At 36.8% G+C, this 27,822-nt stretch overlaps 1 protein-coding gene across 1 annotated transcript in view; it reads right to left on the reverse strand.

Annotated features, from left to right (window-relative positions):
- KIFAP3 (kinesin associated protein 3) overlaps positions 1–27,822 on the reverse strand; it is a 150,405-nt gene that overhangs the window by 88,060 nt on the left and 34,523 nt on the right. Inside the window, exons 7-11 of the mRNA XM_058660626.1 lie at positions 25,763–25,862; positions 24,580–24,704; positions 22,849–22,947; positions 21,374–21,552; positions 16,446–16,608 (exon numbers count right to left, since the gene is read on the reverse strand). Of these exons, the coding sequence (XP_058516609.1) occupies positions 16,446–16,608; positions 21,374–21,552; positions 22,849–22,947; positions 24,580–24,704; positions 25,763–25,862 (666 nt within the window). The remainder of the gene's footprint in view (positions 1–16,445; positions 16,609–21,373; positions 21,553–22,848; positions 22,948–24,579; positions 24,705–25,762; positions 25,863–27,822) is intronic.

Raw genomic sequence — 27,822 nt, forward strand, 5'->3', positions numbered from 1 at the left:
TGAATGCCAAGCGTATAGAAACATTTACATCAATTGGAACACCTTAGAAGCTCTAATTTGCATCCCAATGAAGACAGTGTGGCATGTGATTAGTCCAACTAACCTTTTTGAAATAATGTGTGTGAACTTGTGGAACAGATATGACATGTGCTGTTGAATTTAGGCATCCTAATTTTCCTGCCATAACTAATAAAGTTAGTTCCTGAACACACCAGGCATGCAAATCAGTATTGACTTACAATCAGAATGTGGATCAGATTTAAATTACAGCTTAAACCTCAACGCCAGCAATATTCATGCATGCCTGTATCACAATATGCATACATGCATGATCAGGGTGGCTTTGGGGACTAAATTTAAGAAAGGTTAAGTTTTAAGAAAGATATCTGAGCTAGTTAATTTTTTTTAGCTATTTCTTAAATTCTGTTAAGCACTTAATGAATGCTTATTATAAATCTTGATTTATAGCTATCACAAATATTTTAAAAATTAATACTATAACTCCCTCATTTATAAGAAAATATTCTCATTTTAGTTTACAAATGAACCAAGGGAGTACATTCCAAGGCTGGTAGAATTTATGTTACTGGGTTCAAATTACTTAGGCTTTTGAATACGTCTAAGGAATAATTTGCTAATCCACAATTAAATCTGTCATTTCATGTATTTGAATAGTGTTTCTTAGGCTACCTTTTGTGGAGGGCCAGGCTTTTATTTTCCTCTTCCTATGTGTTCAGTACCAATATTTAGTAAAGCATAGTAAAATTAAATCAAAGATATACAGAGGTCCATTTAATAAATTATCATATTTAGGAGCTCTGGTATTACTCAAATTGTTGTGCATTTTCAATGCTTATTTTAGATTGCTGAATTTAATCATTACAGACTGGTAATAAATAGTAAAAATAGACCACAAATTATTCTGTGGACCACATTCTGAATGTCATTCTATTAGAACATCCCTGCTGGGACCAGTTTTGTTACACAGTTGGTAACAGCTGCCTCCCGTCACAGTAGCATCAGAATCTCATGGTAACCCTGGTTGCTGTGCTTCCTGTCCCTCTCTCAGCTAACGCATCTGCCAACACCGTAGAAGGCATTCCAAGTACATGGGCTGCTGTGACCCAGGTAGGAGATCTGGATAGAACTCCTGGCTCTGGCTTTAGCCAAGTCTCAGTGCTGGCTGTTGTGGCCATTTGGGGATTGAACTGGAGGACAGAAGATCTCTTGCTCTCATTCTGCCTTCAAATACAAAAAATAAACTTATTACTTTTAAAAACAAACCCCTGTCTGAATTATACAATTCATTAAAGAAAGGCATAGGAAATGAAACTAAGGTGTTTATTCAATGTTTGAAACATACTCTGTATAACCATGCCAATGAAAATACTGAGACGCACGCAATTGTTTTCTGTATTCCTGATTCCTCACTTAACAACTGCTCCCCCACGGAAGTCTGTTTCTTCCGTTTCTCTCTGGTTCGTGACTAACAGTAGTAGACTGCTTTATAGTTATCATAAATACATTCATTCTGTCATCTGATTCTCAGAACAATACTGTGAGATAAGTCCCACAGAATTCCCTTATTTTCTAGATAAGACTAAAGCTACAGCAAAGTTCAGCTGATTTGCCAAAAGTCACTCAATAAAGGGTGAGAAGGAGAAGGTTCAAGTTAAGCTATTCTGACATTCATTCCTTTCATGTGTTTCATTCATTTTACCAATCACCAAACACTGAAGACCTACAATATGCTAGGCTTTTTTTCTAGGCATCAAGTGTTTAGAAGTGAATAAAACTGATACAACTATCCATTTTTACAGTGCTTTTAGTATCTGGAGCCTAGAAGATGGAAGTAGTGGTACATGGGTGGTGAACAGAAAATAAATAAGTGATTGTATAAAATAGGTGTTCCATGATGATTAGCATCAAAATAAGAGCTTCAAAAGCAAGGGTTTTAAATCTGTGACAGAGCCAATAGGGAGCAAAGCCTGAAAGTGGGGAGCGAATAGGCTATGTAAACAGCCAGGGAAGGACATTCTTAGCAGAAGAAACAGGAACCACCGAAGTCTAGATGTAGGTGTGTTGTCTACTGAGTCCAAAGGACACAGCATTGGAAAGAACAAGAGAGTGAGGAAATACTAGAGCATGCAGCTTAAGGTGAGAATACAGGACAGGACATCACTTCCTGTGGGCGTTTATGGGATTCTGGCACTTTCTCTAAGTGAGATAAGTAAGCACTGAAAGTTTTTTATTTTGTTTTAAATATATTTTTCTTTAAAGGCAATACAGAGAGAGAAAGAGAGACAGAGATATTTTCTATTCATTAGGTGACTGCCATATGGCTGCAAAGATCAGAGCTGGATTGGTCCAAAGCTTGGGGCTCTCATGTGGGCGCAGGGTCCCCAAACACACAGGCCATCCTCTGGTGCTTTCCTAGGCACATAAGCAGGGACTGGCTCAAGTACTGGAGCAGCAGTACTTGAATCAATGCCCACATGGAATGCTGGCACCATAACTGGAGGCTCAAACTGCTATGCCACAGAGCCAGTCTCAAAGAGTTTCGAGCAGAATCACTTAAATTTTAATTGGCTCATTCTGTGCAGTGTTAAGAGATCTGAAAGAGACTACGGGGGAAACTTGAAGCACAAAGATGAGACACACAGCTAGGAATTAAATCAGGAAAAAGACAATAGTGGCTGACACCAGAGTGGTAACAGTTACATTCTGAAGACAGTCTATCTGGTGGATTGTACATAAAAAATAAAGGAGTTGGGCCCGGCGGCGTGGCCTAGCAGCTAAAGTCTTCGCCTTGAACATCCCGGGATCCCATATGGGCACCGGTTCTAATCCCGGCAGCTCCACTTCCCGTCCAGCTCCCTGCTTGTGGCCTGGGAAAGCAGTCGAGGACGGCCCAAAGCTTTGGGACCCTGCACCCATGTGGGAGACCTGGAAGAGGTTCCTGGTTCCCGGCATTGGACTGGCGCAGTATTGGCCAGTTGTGATCACTTGAGGAGTGAATCATTGGACGGAAGATCTTCCTCTCTGTCTCTCCTCCTCTCTGTATATCTGACTTTGTAATAAAAATAAATCTTTTTAAAAAAAAATAAAGGAGTCAAGCATAATTCTGTCAGGGAGGTTGCCATTTCGTGAGATGTGAATGATTGTGAAAATTGTAGATTCAGTTATAGGGTGGTCAGAGACATAACTAATAAGACATCCAATCATTTCCATCTAGAGTAAAGGTAATCACAGAGGAGGCTGGGATCATGCACCTTTATATTTGAGAGTCAACAGTACAGGCGGGGTATTTGAATGGAATAGTTGAGATCATGAAGGAATTAACGATGGTCAGTGAAAGGTCTTGGGAAAAGGCACTTTGGTTTAGTCTTCTGCTTAGAGATTGAGGAGGTGAAGAGGAAACAGAAAGGGATAATAAAGAGAACTATGAAGACAAATGATAAAGTTAGAGGAGGGGAGCATCACAGCAAATGGACCTTGCAGGTGGGGTAATTAGAACCTGTCATTGGATGTAGGATTGTGGAAATCTCTGGAATATTAGTGTGATGAGGTGTGTTTATGAGAGGCATGGGTGAGGATCAAAAGTTTGATGGGAAAGAATCAAAAGTAAGTAGTACAATAAAGAAAGGGAGATAGAATAAAAGGTAGACGAGAGAGGGAGGGAGATAGTGGGGGAGGGGAATACACGTGAAAGGGGGAAGGAAAATGGAGACAAGAATGAAGTCTTTTGAGGGGACTTGAAGAAATGCTGTGACAGCTGGAGGGAGCAGAAGAGTTAATGATACAAGACAGAAAGGAGAACTGCTAGAGCAAGAAACCTGATGTGGAGAAGCATTAGGGGGGAGATGGCCGATGACGAGAGCAGGAAGAAGTTCACCCATAATAATGGGAGAGAAGGCACGGCACAGACAATAGGAACTTGGAGAAATTTTCTTCTCACTGCTTCAACTTTCTCAGTAAAATGGAAGCAAGGTTCCTTGAATGTGAATGTGGATGATGATAGGAACATCAGTTTTCTGATGAGAAATGTCTCACTTGTGGGATGAAGAGAAGGACAACACTAATAGAGGACAACATTAAAAGAGGTGTATTACCCAGAATGCACTGTATGTCATCATTCATTTGTGCTCAGGGCTTCCATTTCCCACACCACACAATCCTTTTGTTAGTTTCCAAAGAAACTAACAAAAATCATTTGGCTCTTACGTAGATACCAAAATACAACAATAAATTACCATATCATTTCTCCAAATCAACCATGTCTTATTCACTGATTTAGGTTGCTAACTGGAGATTCCTGGTATAGTGCTATTTCAAGGAGCATTTGCATTTGATAAGAATTAAACTCTTTAAAGAAATGTTATAACACACTAGTTTCCAAAGCATTTGTTCAAGGAATCCTGAAGAGGACCCACAGAGTCACACACTTTTCTAAGTATTCAAGTCCAGTATTTTCCTTTTCAAAAACTCTTTCTCATTTTATATATACACACACACACACATAAACAGAGATGAGTTTTCCAAAAGGCATATAAGTGACATCACAATTAATAGTTGAGGGCAATATGAGAGCCACTTGTTGTTTATTAGGCTTGATTGTCTTCAAAGCTATTTACAAAGTGTGAAACAAGTCCCTCTTTGGTGTTTCTGAGAAATAGCTATTTTCATAAAAACATTGCTATTAACATGTGCCAAGTTTATTTTCTTATTTACAAAAAGATAATTATGATTTGCTTGGAGTCCCAAATTGCAGTTCTCTGATAATACACATCCTAGGAGGCAAGAGGCACCTGGGCTCAAGTACCTGGTTCCAGCCACCCCCATGGGAGACCTTGTTTGGCTTATTCCAGTCCGGCTGTTGGGAGAACATGGGGATTTGAACACAAATAAACTGAAGATCTCTTCCTATGTTACATACGTTGATTAAAAAAAAATCAAAATTTTAAAGTCAAGGTAAAAGAAGTAAACATTTAAAAGTCTTCTTAGATTTATGAAGAAATATCCAGAAATACAACTCTTTGAAACTAAAAAGCTCTTTGAAATCCCCAGTAACTTTGTTTTTAAAGATTTAATTTACTTATTTGAAAGTCAGAGCAACAGAGAAGGAAAGACCAAAAAGGTTCATCTGCTGGTTTATTATTCAAATGGCTGCAATGAGCAGAGCTGGGCCAGGTTAAAGCCAGGCGCTTGAAACTCCACCTGGGTCTCCCACCAGCATGGCAGAAGCCCCAGAACTGGGGCATCTTCTGCTGTTTTCCCAAGGGCATTAGCAGCCAGCTGGAACTTGAACTGGTGCTCACACAGGATGTCGGTGTTACATCTGCAGGTTTAACTTACTGTGCCATGAGGCCACCAGTCCCTTCAACAATTTTTAAAAGTATAAGCAGGTTCTGAGGCCAAAAAGTTTAAGACGGATGCTCTAGCACCTGAATGCCTAGTCTCTATCATTTAATGGACAGGGATGATTTATAGGATAAGTGCAAAGTGGTAGTTGCCTATAATTCACAGTTCTACTCTAATCCTTAGGTAGGCTGTGCTTGTTCCACTGTTACCTATTTATGAGATAACTGGAAAGCATTCATTACTTATGATTCACAGGTAACTATCTGTCTTGCCACTAGGTGAGCTGTGCCTTTTTTTAAAATTTTTGTTTGACACATAACAGTTTTTTTTTAATTCATTGGTTCACTCCCTAAATGGTTACAACAGATGAGGTTGGGCCAGGTTGAGAGCAGGAGATAGAAACTCCATTTGGGTCAGGATTCCTTCTAGGTCTCTGATATGGGTGGCAATGAAGGCCACTTCCACTACTTTCCCAGGTACATTATCAGGAATTCTGGATCAAAAAAATGGAGGAGCCAGGATTGGAACCTATAGTCTGATACGGGATGTTGGCATTGCAATAAGCAGCTTAACATTCTATGCCACAATGATAGCCTCTTATTTTTTAAAAGGGCAAAAATTCATATATTAAGTATGGGACTTGTATGTTTTATAAGGTTAATTCTTTTGGGTTTAATTTCCTTTGAAAATCAAATGAACCTTTTATTTTTGACTATATACTGATGGTGGGCTTGGTAGAGACACTATGAAAAATAACAGAGATATTTTAAAAGACTAGAAATAGAACTGTCACATAATTCAGCAGTACCACTACTGAAAATACATCCAAGACACATGAAATCATTATATAAAAATGATCACTTCATGCCCATGTTTATTATAGCACTGTTTACATTAGTCAGAATATGGAATCAATCAAGATGTACATTATCAAATGAATGTACAAAGAAAATATGGCATATAAACAAAATGGGATGTATTTCGTTGTAAAAGGACTGAAATCCTGTCTTTTGCTGCACAATCGAACTGGAGGACACCAGAACAAACCAGACACAGAAAGGCAAAAACTGTATGTTGCATTTACACGTACAAGCTGAAAAACCCCATTGGACACAGAATTGGGATTGCTGGCATTCAGAAGGAAGAGGTGGGCCATACGGGGAGTCTGGGTAATAGATTTCAAGGTAGTCCGAATGAGCTCCTAGTGTCACACAGCACGGTGGAATGATGCAGTCACACACTGCATCGTGGACTTCCCAGCCAACACAAGGAATCCCGAAGCTCTACTCACACAGTGAGGGACTGACGGGGCACACCCTACGCATGCACTTAAATGTCACTGCACACAAAATGATTTATGTTCTCTGTGAAACACTGCCTCTACCATTAGGTGACATCTTAAGAATTATATAAGAACTGATATCATAAGGAGGCAAACTATTTCAAAGAACACATTAAATTGCATATTTATACTCGCCTCTGAGCTAACAGCATCTCCCAATGTATCAAATATTTCTCAGCTTATGAAACACTCAAGCCAAAGAAACTCATAGTTGTAATAAAATACATATCTGCCTGTTTTCTCAAGTTTCTGTTGAAACATTATCAGTACATTCCCCAGGGTACTTGAAGAATACATAAGGACAAGGAATTTCCTTGCCATCTCCCAAACCAGGATATTCTGACATAAGGAAGCACTCTTGAGACACATCAAGGTCAGATGGTTTACAGACTTTTGACATATGAACGTTTTTTTGACAACTGGATTCTAACATGAGCCAAGAAAAACCTTTAAACACTTTAAAAAGTTAACACCATACAAAACCTGAACAGACAGTATTTAGCAATTAGATCCGTAAAGCCAACACAATTTGGCTATGATCACATTCGCTGGAAACTCTGGCTTTGACAGAGTCCATACACAAGAAACTTTGTGTGAAATAAATGGAAGAGAGACCTGCAAAGATAAATAACTAATACTAAATTAAGTCAAAGTTAAATGTAGCATCCTTGTGGAATTTCAGAAAAACATATCAAAAAATAATATTACAAATAATTTAGCAATATATAAGAAGAGCAATGTATAAGAAGAGTAAACAATGGGGTGTTTTAGATATGAGGTTTTCCACTGAGCATCACATTTAATCAAATTTTTAAAATTTGACTAAATTTAGTCAATTTTTTTTTGAGAAATAATGCTTTCTTTTCTCTCTGCTTAGAAAAACACTAACACCATAAATAATTAATTTCAGGAAAGAGCAAGACAGAAAATTATAATAATTGTGTCTAACATTCCTTAAAAATGCCTTTAAGTGTCCCTGGTGTCAAACAAAAAAGTTTAAGTTCAAAATTCTTAAATGTGATAAAACAGTATCACAATAACGTCAGTAAGACTTAATTACAGTTCTCTCAAAGTGTCACATGGCAAAGAGCTGAGCTGTAAGCTTCTCTGCCCTTAGTAATTATTTAAACCTCAAAACCTTAATTATTTTCAGTTCTTTAGACAACTTTTGAAGAATGTTATTTGCAATTAACATCAGTCTCACAACAGCAGGGGTCGCAATACACTAGTTAAATGTTTGAGGAAACAGAAGGGGATTAGCTACTCATATCACAGGCTTATTAGTATCTAAAAGAGTCACAGTTCATTGTATTTGTTAAAATAATCTGATTAGCTACAAAAGGGTTTCTCAGTTACAGAGTCCCCAAATAAAATTAAAGAAAACCTATTTAACATGACAACATTTTGGGTTGAAACAGCAAAAAAATAATTTCTGAAAAGTTCAATGTCTAGTATTTCCCTAAAAAATTGCTTCTGCATTTTCTGCATCTTTAAAAATTTATGTAACTTCCATCTACATAATGGATCTTTAATTCAGTCATATTCAAACATTAAGCACTGAATTTATTTCTGAAGAAAAGAGAAAATTGATGTGTTAAGTTCTAGTGCATGTTCTTTAATTCCTTCTCCATGACTACAGCTGAAATATTTGAGCTACACTAGGTCTTTTCTTTTTTCATTTTATTTGAATTTCAACTCCATGGAATCACTCCAAATATTTGCCAAAAAATAGGTTAATTTCAATTATCTACTACGCAACATTTTAAAAATGAACCAAAACAAATTTAAAAATATTTAGCAAGAACAGCAGTATTTTTGAAATAAATAAGTACAACCACTTTCACTAGTTTGCTACTTAGCTAAATATCAAGTCAAGTGATGTCAGTTCAGTAAAAACTAGCATTAAAAAAGCGGGAAAAGTACAAGATGTGGATCACATATAGAAAAGGCATTTTATGAAAATTTTATTCAATTATGTACATTAAACATTTCAAAGTCATAATAAATAAAATTTTCAAAGTCATTGCTATAGATGAATCAATATTTCCTATCCCTTAAAAATCCATGTCCTCTTTAGCATCTCCTTCTTACATCTTTTTATAAGTACAACGGCCAAAAGATCAGAGATGATGTAGCTTTTTGTATATGGAATGTGTAAATCAACAAATATGAAAATGATCTGTCTATTCATACTGGCAAATCAATTATTTACCAGCACAAATTACTTTGAAGATAGCAAAGCATCACAATCAAGCAAACCTATTTTCTTTAGGGTCAATAAATACAAAGGGCCACACAACAAAGCTCAAGAGCATTGCCAGGATCACAGTCCCTGGGGGCATCATTTCAATTTCAATTTTTAGAAAATTTACAATTCCAATAAGTCTAGGTGTCAGTTGCAAAGACCAAAGGAGATTATCAATATATCATTATAGGAGAGGAAAACTGCGGCTTTGGAAATGCTATTAAAGAAATGACAAGTGACAGTCAAGGACAGGAAAAACAGAAAAAATGACTTTAAAAATTAAAAATATGGGCCTGGCGGCGTGGCCTAGCAGCTAAAGTCCTCGTCTTGAACACCCCGGGATCCCATATGGGCGCAGGTTCTAATCCCGGCAGCTCCACTTCCCATCCAGCTCCCTGCTTGTGTTCTGGGAAGGCAGCCGAGGATGGCCCAATGCTTTGGGACCCTGCACCTGCGTGGGATTCCTGGAGGAAGTTGCTGGTTCCTGGCTTCACATCGGTGCAGCACTGGCTGTTGCACTCACTTGGGGAGTGAATCACTGGATGGAAGATCTTCCTCTCTGTTTCTCCTCCTCTCTGTATATCTGACTTTATAATAAAAATAAATAAATCTTTAAAAAAGTTAAAAAATATGGTGAACTAGAACCATTTAGCAGTGGGAAATCTTTGAGTACAACTTTAAACTTTGATATAATAAATTATCTTCAGAACTGCAAACCTGAATAAATGATAATAGAAAAGTAATTTCTACATTTATACACAGTAAGTGAACTGAGGCATTCTTAGTTTTCCCCAGCTGAAGGAGACTGCCTAGGTTGCTTTGTACCTAGGTAAGTGTTACACTACTGGGAGAAAAGCAGCCAATAGCTGCAGGGAATTCTGTGCCTGGATAATGCCAATTTGTCGGAACTATACCAGTGTGCCAGCATAGTTGCCTACTCTATTTTTTGTTTTTAAACATATATGGGGAAGGCAAGGAATGCCAGGTCAGAATATATCATCCTGGCCCCCAGGTGGGGCTAGGGGTGGGCTGGTGGGAGCTGTAGATTGCCCTGGGAAGGGAGTCTGAGTATGTATTGGAATGGGAGCAGCTAAGGGTGTGCTTTACAGGTGAGGAATGACTTCCGGGATATTCCACACATTGGGCCACTACAATTGCAGGTAGGTGAGGGAGGAGAGACATAGTAGTTTGGGGCGAGGAAGCAGAAAGGCATGTCTGGGTCAGGCCAAGGCACCCATCCACGTTGGAGATCTGTGTTGGGTTAAACAGCATCTCCTACCACTCACTGGCACATGCAGAAGCTGGGGCTGGGGGGAAAGTCTGGCTGGGTTAGGCTGTAATACCCACCTCTATATGTCAAAGCAGGGGATGGGGGCATGTCAAACTGGGCCACTGCCCCCCCCAGAACGCTACAGAATTGGATATGGGGCCAAATTCTGTAGGAGATTGTGGGCTTTCCTCGGTGGATCTGCAGCACCTTCTGGTTTGTGTGACAGCTGGGGGTGGTGACGGGTTGAGCCAAGGCTGGACCACAGAACTCATCAGGCACTGGCAGCAGCTGGGGTTGTGAGAGGGCTGGACTGGGCCCGGCTGCAGCATCCACAAGCACCTGCTGATGTGTGAGGCCCAGGGCTGCGAGAGTGTCTCTTGTAGGAACTTGTGGAACTCTCCTGCTAGGCTGCAACTCCTAATAGGGAGCGCAACAGCGAGAGCTAAGAACAGGACAGGTTGGTCAAGGAGGCAACACCCAATGTGTGGCCTGGGTCTGCAGGCAGTTCAGGCTGAGCTAAGCTGCAGTACCCACTGGTGTGCAGGAATACCCAGATGAGACGCAGGACAGACTAGGTTAGGCCACAATACATGTCGGAACATGCAATGACCAGGGTTGGAGGCAGACCTAGTCTGAGTTACTGGGAGTCGCCCTAACTAGGCAGAGGCATCCACTAGAGTGCCTGTCAGAGGTTGGAAAGCAGAACCGGTTAGACCACTTCCTTGCTAAGTTCTGCAACATGTTCCTGGGCCTGTGGACTTGGTCAACCAACACACCATGGAAAGAACCCTGACACAATTAAGCCAATGATGTCTCAGAAGTATCAAGACCACTTATGTAATACTCTTGGAACACCTGTCTCCACATCAGGGTCTCTAAGACATCATCAAATGACTCTCTCCTATCCCTGGGTGCTATGTGGCTTGACAGCACAGAGTGGTCACTCCCCTTTCCCCGCCTGAGGATACAGAAGAGAAATATTGAAAAATTTTTCTGCCCACCTTCCTGCATGCCTCCACATGGATGTGTATCCCTCTCAATTGTGTAAGTAACATCAAAAATAAAAATTAAAACAAAACAGAAAGCAAAGTCCTCATTTTTAACTACAATATTTTCTCTAATGTTAAACTATGTCCACAGCATTACATTTAAGAACATATCTTAGAAAACAAAGCTGTAATTGATTTTGTAAAGCCCCTCTGTCACAGACTGAATACTAGGTCCCTTCAAAATTGAATTCTCAATGTGACGGCATTTGGGATTGGGTCTTTGGGAGGCCACTGTATCACGAGGGCAGATTAACATCCTTTGCAAGGTGCCGCAGAGAGCCTCCTTGCTGCTTTTGCTACACGAGAACACAGAACACAGCTGTCTCTGAACTAGAAATCAGGCCATCAGCAGATACTAGCATCCTGCTGTCTGGAATTTCCTGTGATAACACGGGGGAAATTAGTGGGAAGGGAAAATGGGGAAGGAGGAAGAGAAGGCAGGAGAAGAATCCATATACCTATAAAACTGTATCATGGAAAACAATATTAATAAAGAAAGAAAAGTAATTGCCCATTAAAATAGTAAAATATAAGCAAATAGATATACGCTTGTAGATACTATGAACACTTACAGAAATTTTGAATTATTTTGTAGAATTTGGTGGCACAGCTCCTCATTTTCCACTTTTCTTGATCCTAGAATATCAGCTGATACTGTCTTTTGCCTATCTATGATTGTTAACATGGCTTATAAATATAATGGGAAGGAGGAACTAAGGAACATTCCTAAATACATTGGAAACTATCAAAAAAAGACATTACAAGTTAAAATTCAATGACTTATAAGAACAATACAGAATACAAAAAGAAAGCACGATGACATATTGAATCCTTATTTACACAGGAATGACCTTAGAGCTCAGGTGTTAGTACTCAGATCAAAAGCTGTCATGTACTTATAAATGAATACTGCTTCCTTACAAGAAGCTGAGCTGGAACCAATTTCATGTTTGCTTTTAACTACTATTGAAATCACATTACTTTTTCTTATTTTTTTCCTGATTTGTTCTCCAAAACATGGTTGTGAATATCTTACGTGGAATGTTATTTGACATTTACTTATTTACCATAGATATTTACCACTTATTTATTTACCTCGAATTTGAGCCAGGATATAGTAACCATAAATGTCTGAGAATCAATTTTGTTTTCATTTAGTTTTTACAGATCAGCCAAGAAGAGGTATGGAAACCTAAGATCATCCATCTTGAGTTATGTTAAGGTTAGAATAATATTAACTTCTTACTCTCTCTAGCATATCAAAACCTGACGCCCTAGGAAACCATAATTTTTTCAAAGAAAATAACAAAACAGCATGTGAAAGAAGGACTTAAAAGGAGGTAAAAAACGACCAGTTGCTCTGTTTCCGCAAAGCTTTCTCATTTCTCCACGGCATGCAGCGCCCAGTACTATTTATCGTCTCTGTCAACCTAAGCCTGTTGTATTAGTTTAAAGATAAGTGCATTTTTCTCACTCTTATATTTCCATTAGTGGTTCCAACTGTCGACATTTACCCACCTACCGGATGTAAAAATTTTTTTTTAGCTTACCTCTACTGAGCTCTAGGCCAAGGTTCCATATTGCACTAGGCATCTTAGATTTTCTAGATGTTTCTGAACTAAATCCACATTGACTCCCTCAACATGACTTCTTTCATACTTCTTTCTCTATTTCTGATCCTGGCATTAGTGATCTAAGCCATTGATTTTATAATATCTTTTTCTATCACTTACCACATCTAAACAGTAGCCATGCCATAATCATTCTAACTGGATCTTTTTTTTTTTTTTTTGCCCTTTCATTCTGCCTTGAACTTAACATATTATATGGTGCTCTGAGGTTCTCTTTACTCCTGCCTTGCCTATTAAAATAAGACGTTGCTTTCATCTTGAGAATCTAGTTCTTACCTGTACCATAGAATAATGTTAGTTTACACAAAGCACAGTTCTTACTATAAATCATCCAGCTACAGAATCCATGATTCCTACTGTTGATTATATTAAGTATAATTTTTTAAAAATCCATGTCTTAAGCTCATCTTGCTGATAAAGAGCACAAACGCATGTTTTCCAAGATCAGCCCTCAGTTTTCTTAGTCTGATTTCTGTGCTCAAATTGAAAAGGCAATTTATTTTTCCTCATATTGCCCTTACAATTTAAAGTATGTACGAAAATGGCAGGATCCAGTAAAACAGATAGTGGGGAAGGGTTGGGGTGCGGGCAGCAGCTGGTGTTCTGGCATAGTGGGTAGCACCCCATATAGGTGCCAGTTGCTCTGCCCCCAATCCAGCTCTCTGCTAAGGGTCTGGGACGATGACTGAAAATGCTTGGGCTTCTGCTACCAAATGCAGATTTAGCTGAAAACTCTGGGCTCATGACTTTGGTCTGGCCTAGCTCTGGCACTGCAGGCACCTGGGGAAAGAATTAGTGAGTGGAAGAGTTTCTGCAGTTCCCTCTGTAACTTAGACTTTCAAATAAATAAACATGATTTAAAAAAAGACATTTTTTTTTTGGAAAAGGGTCTTTCATTTCCTTCCCCATTGCTTCAAAGGGTTGTGTGTGTGTGTGTGTATACATATATTTTTTTTTTTTACTGTCCCCGGATTTCTGAAGCTCTCTGTAAATCCTGGATAGTAGTCCCCTATCAGTTGTGTAGAGTGCAAAGATTTTCTCCCATTGTGTTAGTTGCTTCTTCACTCTGTTAATTGTTAATTCTGTCCTTAATTTTAGTTTGATGTAGTCCCATTTGTTTATCTTAGCTTTGACTGCCTGTGCTTTTGGTATCTTTTCCAGGAAGTATTTATCCACTCTCATATCTTGGAGAGTGCTTCCTATTTTTTCCTTTAATAGTTGGATGGCTTCTGGGTGTAGTAGATTTAGGTCACTGATCCATTTAGAGCTGATTTTTGCATAATGTGACAGGTGGGGGTCTTGCTTCTCACCTTTGCAGGCTGCTATCCAATTGTCCCAAGAGCATTTGTTGAAGGGACCAGGCTTTTTCAAACCTGGATTGTTTTCGATTTTGTCGAAGATTAGTTGGCTATATATGTGTGGGCTCACTTCTGGGGTTTCTATTCTGTTCCACTGATCTTCTTCTGTGTTTTTGTACCAGTATCAGACTGTTTTGATGACCATTACTCTACAGTAAATTTTGAGGTCTGGAATTGCGATTCCTTCAGCTTGATTATTATTCTTCACGTTAGCTTTGGCTCTTTGTGGTCTCTTGTGTTTCCAGATAAACTTCTGTAACTTCTTTTCTATATCTGAGAAGAATGCTGTTGGGATCACATTGAATCTGCATATTTTTTGATAAAATAAACATTTTGATGATGTTGATCCTGCCAACCCTAGCCATGAGGCAGATACAAATAAAAAACCCCTTGAGGTTCCACCTAGCTCTAGTGAGGTTGGCCTACATTCAGAACTTTACTAACAACACCTGCAGGCGTGGGTGTGGGGAGAAAGATGCTCTCCCCTTCATTGCTGGTGGGAGTGCAGGCTAGCATAACCACTACGGAAATCAGTATGGAGAGTGCTTAGAGAACTCCAGATAAACCTGCCGTATGACTCAGCTGTTCCGCTCCTAGGAATATATTCAAAGGAAATGAAAACTGCATAGGAGAAGGAGATCTGTAATCCTGCACTTAGAGCAGCACAATCTACAATAGCAAAGACACAGAAACAACCCAGATGCCCATCCAAAGAGGAATGGTCAAAGAAATTATGGTACATTTACTCTGTGGATTATTACTCAGCCATTAAAAAGAATGAAATTATACTATTTATAACTAGATGGTCCCAACTGGAGATCATTATGCTCAGTGAAGTAAGTCAATCCCAAAAGGACAAATACCATATGTTCTCTCTGATATAAGGCAGCCTTCATGCAAATTGTAAGATCAATAACCTTTTCCATACTGATTTTGCTGCAATCCATGGGTTTTGATACTTTTTTTTAATTTTCATTTCTTCCAAAAAGTTTTTTTTTACCTAATACTTCACTAGCTCATAGATGACACAATATATCATTTCACCCAAGACGCTTCTGTGTTTTCTTTTTATCTCTTAATCAATACATTGGTTATTCAGTGGCATGTTGTTTAACTCCATATTGTTGCAAAATTTTTGTGTTGACTTCATTTCTGTTGTTGACTGTTTCCGTGGTTTCTCATTTAAGAGAATGTATAGTGACTATCATATCCAGATATGAAGACACAATGCAGTATGCATCTCTACTTCCAAATAACGATGGACTCCCAATGAAATTGTTGAATATATCTTGACAATTAGCATGTTGGACTGTCCGGCATTGTATGTACCAGCAATGTCGGGGCACACTTAAATAACAGACTGATGGACTTATGACTACTTAACAAAGGGTTATACTACTATAACAATACAGGGAAAATCAGTTGGGGGTGGCAATTTAGGGAGGGGGTAGGAAAATCCCAGACCCTATGAAATTGTGACATAAAATTAAAAAAAACCAATAAAGATGAAAAAAAAAGACATTGAGTGGACTATCAAAGGGTTTTAATGTTCTGCTGAGAAAATTAACATTATCTTCAGGGCACATATGTGCTAACTCTTTCTGTATTTGAAAGACTAAAAGGCAGAGATTCAATGAGATCTTCCAATCACTGGCTTAACTGCCAAAATTGCTAAAACAGCTGGCCTGAGCCAGGCCAAAGCTAGGGGCTTGGAACTTCAACAGGATCTTGCACGTGGATGCTGAAGCTCAAGTACTCGGGCCGTCGTCTTCTACAATATCTTGTAGCTCATGCTACATGGAACTATTCTTACTAACAAAAAGTTTCCACAAATTTATGTACTTGTAAGCAGTACTTTAAAAGTATGGTGGAATATAAGAACTAAAAGACATTACTTTGGAAAAGGAAATACTGGCAGAAACGTAAGTTTTCTTTCTTGATTTTCTGATGGTACTTATGTACTTAAATTTTGGTTCAAAGGTTAAAAGTTCCAATTCCATTTTATTCCACTATACCATGAAAGTCCTGATAGATCATTTTTTCTTTTATTCTGTTTATTTTTATTATCTAGTTCCCCAAAGAACACATATGAAATATTTTATATTCAACAAGCTTTTCAACACAAAGCTCAATTTTCCAGTGACACTGGAGATTTCAAGCTATGCTGTTGTAAGTTCTAAAACACATACCTAAGAGTGCAGTGAGCTTGGGAAGCAGTCCAACTTGTACCATCTTATTTCTCAATCCTGTGTCAAAGGACAGGTTTAGTAAAAGCCGCAGAGTGATATTCAGCAGATCTTCATGTTCACAAGGTATCATTTTTACTAGCTTTTCAACAATATCCATTTCCACCTAGGTTCAATGACACAAATAGAGATGCCATGAGGTTTTGTTGTAAAATAAGGCAAAAGATCACACATATTTGGTTTTGTTTTTAATAGGTATTGATTTTTATAATAATATTAACCTTATACTACCCCCAGTCTGTAACTTTCCTTGTATCCGACATCTGGTCAGAAAATATGTAACTTCACATCACCGGCTCCTTTCCTCATTTAGTAGCATCAACAGTAAGATCAATTACTTTAGTCCTTGAAAACACTGTGTTATTGAATAGTATCTTTTAAGTGCTGGCCTTTGTGCTACACTACGACCTTCAATGATTTCTCTTTTTGTAAACTGGGTGGGCAAAGAATAAATAATAAAAATACAATGTGATGTAAGCTGAATATACAAAGCGCTCTGGAATCAACATGGAGCTGCTCTGGAAGCATTTATCCTATATATAAAAAAGATGTCATATTAGGAACAAAGTGTTTAAAAATGAGTAAGAATTTGGTTTTTAAGAAAGGGCAGCGCTAACCGAAACTGAGGGAAAAAAAAACATTGGATGTATATTTAACAACATAAGGTTGCTTGGGCAATTGCATTACTTGGTATGACTCACAGTATCAAATATGTGTTGGGGATTGGCAGAAGCTTAATGACAGAGTACCCTAAAAGCTTTTATTACTCTCTAAGCGATTCAACATTATTCTGTAGGTAGTAGAATGTTCCTAATGACCTGAAGTTTAATGGATGAAATGGTCAGACTAGTTTCTACACAAGAAACATCCTGAAATTCATCAGCTGTTCTCTGGGAACATGAAGAGAATGAAAAGGCCACAGAAAAGGGGGGAAAAAACCTGCAAATTATAGAACTGATAAAAGACTTGTACCAAAATACAGAAGAACTCTCAAATGTTAGTAGTAACAATATAAGCAACCTAAGCAATATTATCCTTTCTGCTATTTCTCTTAAAACTAGATTCTAATAGGATTTGCTTCCTTTCTATTATAAAATGTTATTTTAATATAGTTATGCTAATATTAATAGCTATGATCCAATTGAACAAAATAACAGAAATATTTTAAGTACATAAAATTTAATTTAATATATATGTTTAAAAAACCAGGTCAGTATTTGTTCACATTAATAGTAAAAAGAATATGCTATTTAAATAAATTCACAATAGATTAGCCATTTTCTTCACCCTTTTTTTTAAACAAAAATTTCACAGGCCTTTCTTAGCTGTTATTAATTACATTAAGTGATACTTTTCTTTTAAAAAAAACTAACAGAATATGTATATATTAGTTGTTACAAAAAATTTACTAATAAAATAACCTGGAGAGTTTGTTATTAATTGTATTTCATGGCATAGAATGGAATGTGAAATATGTGCCATTAGTCAATCAGATGTTAAACACTAGACTTGTATTTATTTAACCCAGTCACCCAGTCGTGTTTCGCTGATAAAAGCTCAATTCCAGGAGCTAAATTTAGTTATTGTCTCAACATGCAGTAAATCACCAATTTATTTCTTCAATGTGGAACTTACAATTAATATTTTTATTAAACAATACAGAGTGACTATTAGCAAGTTAATTTCAGCCTTTAAGGATAACTTTTTCAGTGTTTCTTAGAGTCAACATTTAAAAATCACTTATGGGTAAACAGGCTAAATACATCTGCAAAAAAAAGTTATAATTTTTTTTTAAAGATTTATTTTATTTTTATTACAAAGTCAGATATACTGAGAGGAGGAGAGACAGAGAGGAAGTGGAGCTGCCGGGATTAGAACCAGCGGCCATACGGGATCAAGGCGAGGACCTTAGCCACTAGGCCACGATGCCGAGCCCAAAAGCTATAATTTTGCTCTAGCAGAAAAAGTATTTGCAGCTAAGAGTTTAGAGATGTGTTTCCTTAAGAACACTGTTCATATATCTGATCCTCTGTTAGGTTATCTGAAAAACTGGGAAGCTAAATTTTTAATAAATCAAAAATGAAATGTATGACACCTATAGTAAAAGTAGGGCTAATCAAAGGTTCTTATGACTTTGGATGAATAAATTTTCTCACTTTTGGATTATGAGGAGTTAAATTTGAGGTTTGAAAAATTGTACCTTCTAGCTCCATGAAATTACTAGAATATAATTTTCAATAACTATTGATACCCTCAATACACTATGTTAACCTGTAATGGGGAGGGAGTGCAGGGAAATCTTTCAGGACCATAAAAAGAGTGAGAAAAAAGTACAATATAGCCTATCAAGATCAAATTTGGTAATTCATAGAAAACAGACTCAAAGCGGCACTAAACAACAGTAAAACTACTATACCAATGCATGAGGGGGGAATCGGGTGCGATCCTGACAACCTCTTAATAAGAGGTCATGTGCGTGGAGCTGGGGGGCACTCCAGAGTAGAGCAGGTGGTAAGGAGGAAGCTTGGATCCCAACCATGAAGACTCCCAGAAATTCACCACAAACTATTAATACGAGCAACAAGGACTATATCCCAACTGCCAAGGAGGCCACAGGGAATTGGATGCCCTCGGAGGCCGAGTACTCTGAGGTCACCCACCCGCAACCAGAGCTTCCACAGGGGATGGAAGAAGTCCAAACACTACCGTGCAGAAACCAACGTCATCGGAAAGACAACCAGAAGCCCTGAGCGGTCCACAGAAACAGAAGAACAATAAATGTCCTTCGGGACCAGGGAGGAGAGCTTTCTCTGGTCCGAGCCTGGCTCCACCTCTGGACCCCCGCCCTCCCTCGCAGTGACCATCGGGATCGCTTCGAAAACCCCTCACAGCAAACAATCATACAAACTAAAAAAAACCTAAAATAAATAGACAAACAACAGAAAGTAGAGCTTGAAATCTGACAGGAAAGAGCTGGCGTGGATTGGCTCATGCCTCGCTGGGTGGGACAAAGATAAGTCACTCCTCACCATGGTGTTGAGGATTTTCCTGCACAACCCCCCCAAAAATGTTCTGCACCTTAATTGTTTTTTTTTTTTTTTTTATTTTAAATTCATTAATTACATTGTATTATGTGACACAGTTTCATAGGTACTGGGATTCTCCCCACCCCTCCCCAAACCCTCCCACCATGGTGGATTCCTCCACCTTGTTGCATAACCACAGTTCAAGTTCAGTTGAGATTCCCCCATTGCAAGCATATACCAAACATAGAGTCCAGCATCTTATTGTCCAGATAAGTTCAACGGCTTCTTAGGTATACACTCTCTGGTCTGAAGACAGAGCCAGCAGACTATCATCCCGATCAATTAAAAGCTCCAACATACCATCAGCAAAAATTTACATCACCATGGAATTTCTGCACCTTAATTGTTGACAAATGTCTTGTTAGAGTTACAAGCCAGTCTAGATTATCCTAAAATCTGCCAAGATCAGCAAAATTATACTTCAACACAACAAATGGCTAAATACTAAAATGAAATAGACACGAGACAGCTGAATGGTACCCTATAGCATTTTAAGGTATATAGCAGCCGGTCCTGTATATAAACTAAAATTGAAATGTCAATGAGCTAATAATCATACGTTGTGGTTAAGAACTTGCTTTTTTTTTTTAACATACTGGTTACTCAAAACCATGTCAACTCCATAATATTGCAAATTGCTGTTGATGCTATATTGGGAATCTTAATCGACTGTGATGATATTCTACCAGCTCTAACTTTGGACCAGAAATGGTCTCCCCAAGAAACTGTTCAACCCATCTGGACAATAAGTGGCTGGACTCTATGCTTGGTATATGTTTGCAAGGAAAGAATCTTGATTGAATTTGAACTGTAATACTGCATCAAGGTGGAGGAATCCACCAAGGGGGAGGGGCGTGGGGAGGGGTGGGGGGATTCCCAGAGCCTATGAAACTGTCACATAATGCAAAATAATTAATAAAAAAATATATATATAATAAAAAAAGGCTAATGGCCAGGAATTTACTCCAAGAAAATAACAATAAAAGCAGCAATGTATGTTCACATATATTCACTGAAATGTTATTTCTAACAGCTGAAGTTAAATACCTGAAAATAAGGCATGTTTAATATATGAGATATTCAATATAATATTATAATCAACAAAGAATTTTTATGACATGGGAAAAAAACAAATAAAATTTTTATTTTATGTATGTATCTATCCAGTGTAGTCTAATGAGAGGGAAATAATGTAAGTTTCACTTGTATTTCTCAGACCATTAAATCAATACAACAAGAGATGCAGACAACTAGGAGCTTAATAGAAAGATTCAAGTAAGAAATAAGCAATGATTGTATGAATTAATTCAATGGTTCGGATAGTACAAAGAGGGACAACTTAAAGAGCTATTCATGAAGCAGAATGAGCAAATTATGGTCACCCACTTGAACAATAGGTGACAAAGAGCAAGTTGAAATAAACTGCAACCCCACAGACTAATGTCAGAAATGCAGGCAGTGAAATAGTTCAGGAAAAGATGAAAAGGTCAGATGACCCGATGGACATTTTTAAGTTTAAGCTTCTTTCGATATATTAAACATAATGTGGTGAGATGTATTATATACAACATATTAGAAAAGATTTTAATCCAAGAAAGCTTCAATATTCTGAAACGCTAACATGGAATATATTTCCTAATAAAAATATTATCGTGAGTCACTGCTTTGTAAAATATTCAGAGTGATCTCGGCAGGAGGATAAAACATTTAGTTTTTTTAGCAAAATACTCTAACTTAAAGCAAAGGCTAACACAGACTGTTTCAAGAGGGAGCTTTGCAAGTTACCATATCATTTTTATTCTCCATAAAAATGCTGAGCTTCTTCAGGAACGATACGACTAGAATAAGCAGCTCAAAATTGTCCCGATCGAGAGCCTTCACCAACATGTGGACTATATTCTTGTTCCTCATCTTCAGTTCTGTGCGAGTATCCTCAGCGAGGTTGAGAAGCAGGTAAAGTGCCACTGGAAAACAGACAAAAAGTTAAATTACTGGCGTATGAATCAACAACTTCAAAAATCTTTTCAGCTCACAAGAGTGACAGAATTTTAGAAGTGTAACCAGCTAGTAATTAAGTCATAAGAAAATAAGTGTACAGTTGAATAAGGTCTATATACATATTTAAAACAAAATGAATTATATGTAAATATATAAAATATAATATACATATACCGGCAAAAACAAAATACACATTTTATGTATCACCTATATAGTATATATAACTTATATATTTATATATCACATACAAATGTTTTATATATATTATATATTTTATATAATTTATATATTTTATAATGCACATATAGTATATGTCTAATATGTATTATATGCAACTTACATATAATTCATAATATAGATTTTGTATATTATAAATATATCATGTAAATATATCACATATAAATATGTGATATGTATATATATTATTTATACAAATATATAAAATTATCTATAACAGTATATGTATGAATATATATCATATAAACATATCACATATAAATGTTTATATATATCATTTATATAAATATATAAAATTATATATATATATATAAAACAGTATGATGCTGAGGATGCCATAATAAAAATATGACAATGAATCTTACCTTTTTGGAATTTAGAAAAAATTGTAATCAAATGACAATTAAATGTAGAGAGACAGAGAATCATAAAATAGGGAAATAACTTCTATACATATGGAAAACTAGAAATATTTTATAAAATTTCAACAAATAAGAGCTGTTATGTTGAAGAGCTACAACGCAAAATATGTGGCATACCTAAACTAAATTGTAAGACACTAATGTTTACATTTGAATTTCACATTCAAAAGGATTTTGAATTTGAATTTTAGATTCAAATAGATTTTCTGCTAGTCTCTATAAGAAAAGGCCATATGAAATTCACTAATAATACTATCGCATCAGAGTTAAGGTCACTCTCTGCTAGTTCCAAGTAAAATTTGTTTGAGATCTCTACAATGAAAAATCTTAGGTCCTCAAGGAACACTCAGATAATTGTTCTCTTTTGACAGCAACCAAAAGATAATGGTTTCTATTTTGTCTCTATTGACAAAAAGAGAACTAAGTGGATTGACTTAGTAGGGTAACATTTGAAGCATCAAAGCAGAAGAATTTGTAGCATATTAAGGTTTACAGAACTTTCAGTTATTCTATTATTAGCTTCAATGATATGACAAAAATAGAATAAAATAAATGCATTGAGAGTAAATACTCCTGCTTTTCCCACTAGTTAGAAATTCATACCTCGTAATAGCTGCTCTTGTTTTATCACAAGCCCCTGGTACTTTTTAAATGTTTTTTCGTACTCCTTTCTCAAGGTTTGGTTGTCAGGGTCTTCATCCAGTGAACAGCGTAAAGTTAAGGATCACACGTACTAAGCAAACCAAAAACAAACACACAAAAAACATACCTCATACAGAGAATAGTTGTAGCACATTGTATATGCAACTGCACCTCATCACATCTCTACCTCTCTCTTGGTTACAATAGGGTTTCTTGGAAATCTTAGGATTTCCTTTGAATCCTTCCATGAACAAATGTTTCAACATCACCAAATACTTGTATTTCTAGAAACTGTTTACAAATATTTTATGCAGGTTTCCAAGTATTTAAATTTCAATAGACTAACGAGTACCATGAGCCAAAATGACTATGGCCTCAGAGACTGATTTAGTTATTAAGAATAACTGAGCCTACTTCAGACAGATGCCCAGAATATTTAAAGAATAAAAATGAAATCTAAAGCTTTTTTAGTAAGAGAAAAACAACAACAAAGGATAAGTTACACGTAACACAGCTCATTTCTGAGAGTATTTGTATATACTTATCTATATGTCTACTTATTTTGTATTTTGCATGATGGTTTTCTTATATCAGACAGAACATATGATATTGTCCTTTTTGGATTGGCTTATTTCACTGAGATAACAGTCTCCATATAGAGCCATAAGACGTATAAGTAGCAGAACATTAAACCTGCAATTGTTACTGAAAGATTATACTATCATGAGAGTATGGGGCAGAATGTTGGGAGGGAAGAAGAAGAGGGAGAGGGAGGAATCTCTATGCTCACAAAACAAAATCACAGAAAATAGTAATAGCAATCAAAAATATACACTTTTCCTACAAACTGGAGTTAAGAAGTTTATGAAACTGCACTATGGGAATAATATTTTCAGATTTTAAAAACCTCAATAAAACTTGGGTTCAAAGCAAAACTAATAGTCTAGCATGCTGATTTGCATAACCTAGAACAGATATGTGTAAGTCAGGAACCTTTGATCTAGAAGAACTACATTATAGAAGTAATATGATTAATACCTTCATACTGAGAGGAATCATAACGTTGAAGAAATATCCTTACTTGATATTGCTTCAATGTGAAAGAGTACAATCAGGGGACAGAAGTTGTTGGAAAATGAGTGAAATGACAATTTGAACAGTTAGAATGCCAACTGACATTATACCAATCAGTATATACACACTCTTCAGGGAAGGTGCAGAAAGGATTCCTGTATTGTAAGACAGGTGAAAAGTTGGAAAATTCCTTTTCTGGGTTCTATAATTCAATAGGCCTCTCAAATATGAATTTGTTGAGAAAAATGTTTTTAGACTTACCTAAGTAAACAGAACTGTAAGTTCTTCACCAAATTTGTATCTATTCTAACCACATTCACTTTAGAAGCAAGCACCTAAGGAACAACGGTAAGTCAGGATTCAGTTAGCCAAAAGACCTTCAGCACATTATGGTGTGGTCACTGAGGGATTCACCTGTGCAGTTATCCAGGGACACTGGGACCTTTTCTAGATCATTAATCACTACAGTAAACAGACAGCAGATACAGGTACAATGTCAGACTAGATTTACTGGTTTCAGTATTTATTCTCAACTGTCAACACATTTTTACATTGTTTCCAAGTAATGCAATTAGCAAATAAAGAAAAAAAACACAAAATACCACTTTAAAAGGATATCAGCTTTCTTCTTCTTAGATAGTTCTTCTTGCCAAAGCTCATGTCTTTTTAACTCATGATCAATGATATTCATACATAGAGCTCCAATTTTATAGTGAGTGATAAGTCCATGAAACTGAGAAAAACTTTAAAGAAGAGATTTTAAAAGAACACATCTTATGAGAAATTTGTTTTCAATACACATTGGGACAAACCACATATAGAATAAAAGTGGTATACATATTTTCACAAATATATTCATAGCACACAAAGAATATTTGAAATTTAAGATTATCACTGCTGATTTATTTTTAAGGGATTAAAAATTAAATACCTTTTGTAATTAATCACCCATATTAGTGACTCAGGTACTCTCAAAAGAAATTTTCTATAAGTTGGCCAGAAACTTTTCACAATGTTTCAAACAACTTCTCAATCATTTGTGTATAAATAATAAACACAACTTATATGAGTATGTGAAAACAATGACATTTACTGAATGCTTCACTCTCAGTCAGGCTTCAATCTACACATTTTGAGTTTCTTTTGAATTTTTTGAAAGGTGGGACATAGCAAAAGTCAGAGACTTTTCATCTCTGATTAGCCTCCCAAATAAACAAGGCAGGACTAAGCAAGGACACAGCCAAGAGCCATGCAGTCAAACGCAATCTCTCCTGTGGATTGCATGGACCCCAGTACTCCCATCACCAGTTCCTCCTTGGGTGGACATGAGCAAGAAGCAGCATGAGAAGTGGATAGAGGTGTCCGTAGCAATATCTTGACTACTGTGTGAAACACCTGACCATAATGGAAGTTCTTACTTCATTCAATTTTAAAACAATCCAATATGGTTACCACCATAAAATCTTACTGAGGACTTGATGCCCAGAGAAATAACCAAGATCACACTGCAGAACTTAAGACTCAAATCTAGACAGTCTGCTTCAAGAGCCCATCATCCAAAATTGTAAACTTAAAAGCATTCCAGTGTGTGTGTGTGTGTGTGTGTGTGTGTGTGTGTGCATATGTGTGCGGGTGAGGGTGGAACAGAATGAATCAAAGAGCAAGAGAACAGAATGGAGGTTGGAAAATGAGAATTCAAAGGAAGAGCACAGACATGCAGAAAGACAGAGAACTACAAACTGAATCAGTTTCTCAGAGAGCAAGAGAGACAAGTCAGTCTTATTAATATTTTTAAACTTACCTAGAAAAGCAAAAAAATATGTAAATTATGTTTGTAGCTAATTCAACACTTTGCTTCCAGTCTTCTCTCAGTACCCTTGCTAACGCACCAAGAGCAGTTTCTGAAGTGGAAAGAAACACAAAAATGATCATCAGCATTGTCTCGTGTAAAGGGTGATCGGTTTTAAATGTCCACATTAATAAATAACAATGTCAACTAAGCTACAACTGGGACAAAAAGTAGGATGCTTCTTTCCAATATGGAAAGTTTTTGTAAAAAAACAACAGTAAAACTGTTGCTTAAAAATGCATACTGCAGCTTCAAGTCCATACTGTAAAAGAGATGATTTAAGGCAAGTACCACAATATACATATCATGAGTCACAAAAAATAATGACAGTATCATGAATTTGCATCTCCAGTTGTAAACGTAGTACTGTAATGCTCACATTTTTCCTTGTTAACATTATTTAACATATTTGTTGAGGAAATAAAAACAAATTTACAAAAAATGAGCAGCTTAGTAGACTAACACTAGTTCCATTAAATCTCAATAATGAAGGAAGACAAGTCTACTGGCACATAAAAAAAAGTCTTTCCAAAAATTAGCTCCTAAGTATTTTAATAGGAATCTAATTGATGAGTGAATTAATGAAAACTACAGCATGTTAAGTAAACACAAAGAAATGACACTGGTTTCAAATTGGTACTGTTAAACAGCTTGCAAATCCTTAATACACGATAAACTACAGCTATGTTAAATATGGTCATCATAATCCAATTGTCCTTAACAGGTATTCAGGACTGAGTGTATGTTATGTACTATACTATCATAAGTGTTCGTTTTATGGTAAAGCAAAGTTTATCTGAGTCTTTTCATCAGATTTAGAATGATAATACACTTATTATTGATTTACTTAGCAATGAATTGCTTAGCAAATTAAAAATATAATAACATTTCATCGTGTATTTATAGTCACAATGGAGAGTATCAGAATAGCCCTGATTTGAACATTATAGTCAAGCAATGCATTTTAATATGTGAGGGTTCCAGAAAGTACCACTTAAAAAGTCATGCCTATTTTGATCTGCTCAATCCAATAATTTTTAAAATACTTGACCATTATAATCCAGAGAAAATGTTATTTTTGGCAAACAGTATTTACATGCAAAAAATTGTCTACAATGTCATGAACTTAGGCGCAGGCTCAGTTTCACTCACTTAACTATCAAATTTTACTAATTTCCTATAGTTTATAACAGAGAAATGTTTCCATAAAAATATAGCCATGGGAATCGCAGATAAGTTATCAACACAAAACCAAAGGAAAAACCTAAGGCTTATAAAATAATTTTTAAAACTTATTTACATACTTAATGCCACAGGAATTAAAAATTCATTATGATTTAATAGAAAATATGGCAAATTTATTACAAAATGATGTATAAGCCAGATGTACAACATCAGTAAAGCTAAAAGGGCAAGTTGGAACTTCTCCCTTATATAGTCAAAAGCTGTGATTAAATTCTAAACAAAACATCAAACAGTATGGTACATGTCAATAACACAGAGTAGTAAAATGGACCCAGGAATATATAATATATGTTAACGACTCAGAGAGAGAGATACAGCGAGAAAGAAACAGTGTTTTAACAGCTTTTGTTGTGCTCATAAAAAATGAATATAGAAATCCTGATTTAATAAAAACATGATCTGGGAACACATGCTACACAAATGTCCAGGGCCAGCACTGTGGCACAGTGTATTAAGCTGCCAACTGTGATGCATCGTACCACTACAGGATTCAACTTCTATCTGCTCCACGCATGATCCAGCCACGTTAGGGAGCCTGGAACAGAAATGCAGAAGGGTGTGGGACCCTTCCACCCACACAGGAGACCCACAGGTCGGTACGGATTCCTGGATTTAGCCTGGCCCAGTCTGGGTGTTGCAGACACTTTAAGGAGTGAGCTAAGAGCAGGAAAGTACCTCTGTGTGTCTCTCTCTGCGACTCTTCTTCTCTCCTTCCTTGCCTCCAACTTTTTCCCCCTTGCATGTTTTCTCTATAACTCTGCCTTTAA

Source organism: Ochotona princeps, chromosome 2 (genome assembly GCF_030435755.1).
Source record: "Ochotona princeps isolate mOchPri1 chromosome 2, mOchPri1.hap1, whole genome shotgun sequence".
Taxonomy (NCBI): Eukaryota; Metazoa; Chordata; class Mammalia; order Lagomorpha; family Ochotonidae; genus Ochotona; species Ochotona princeps.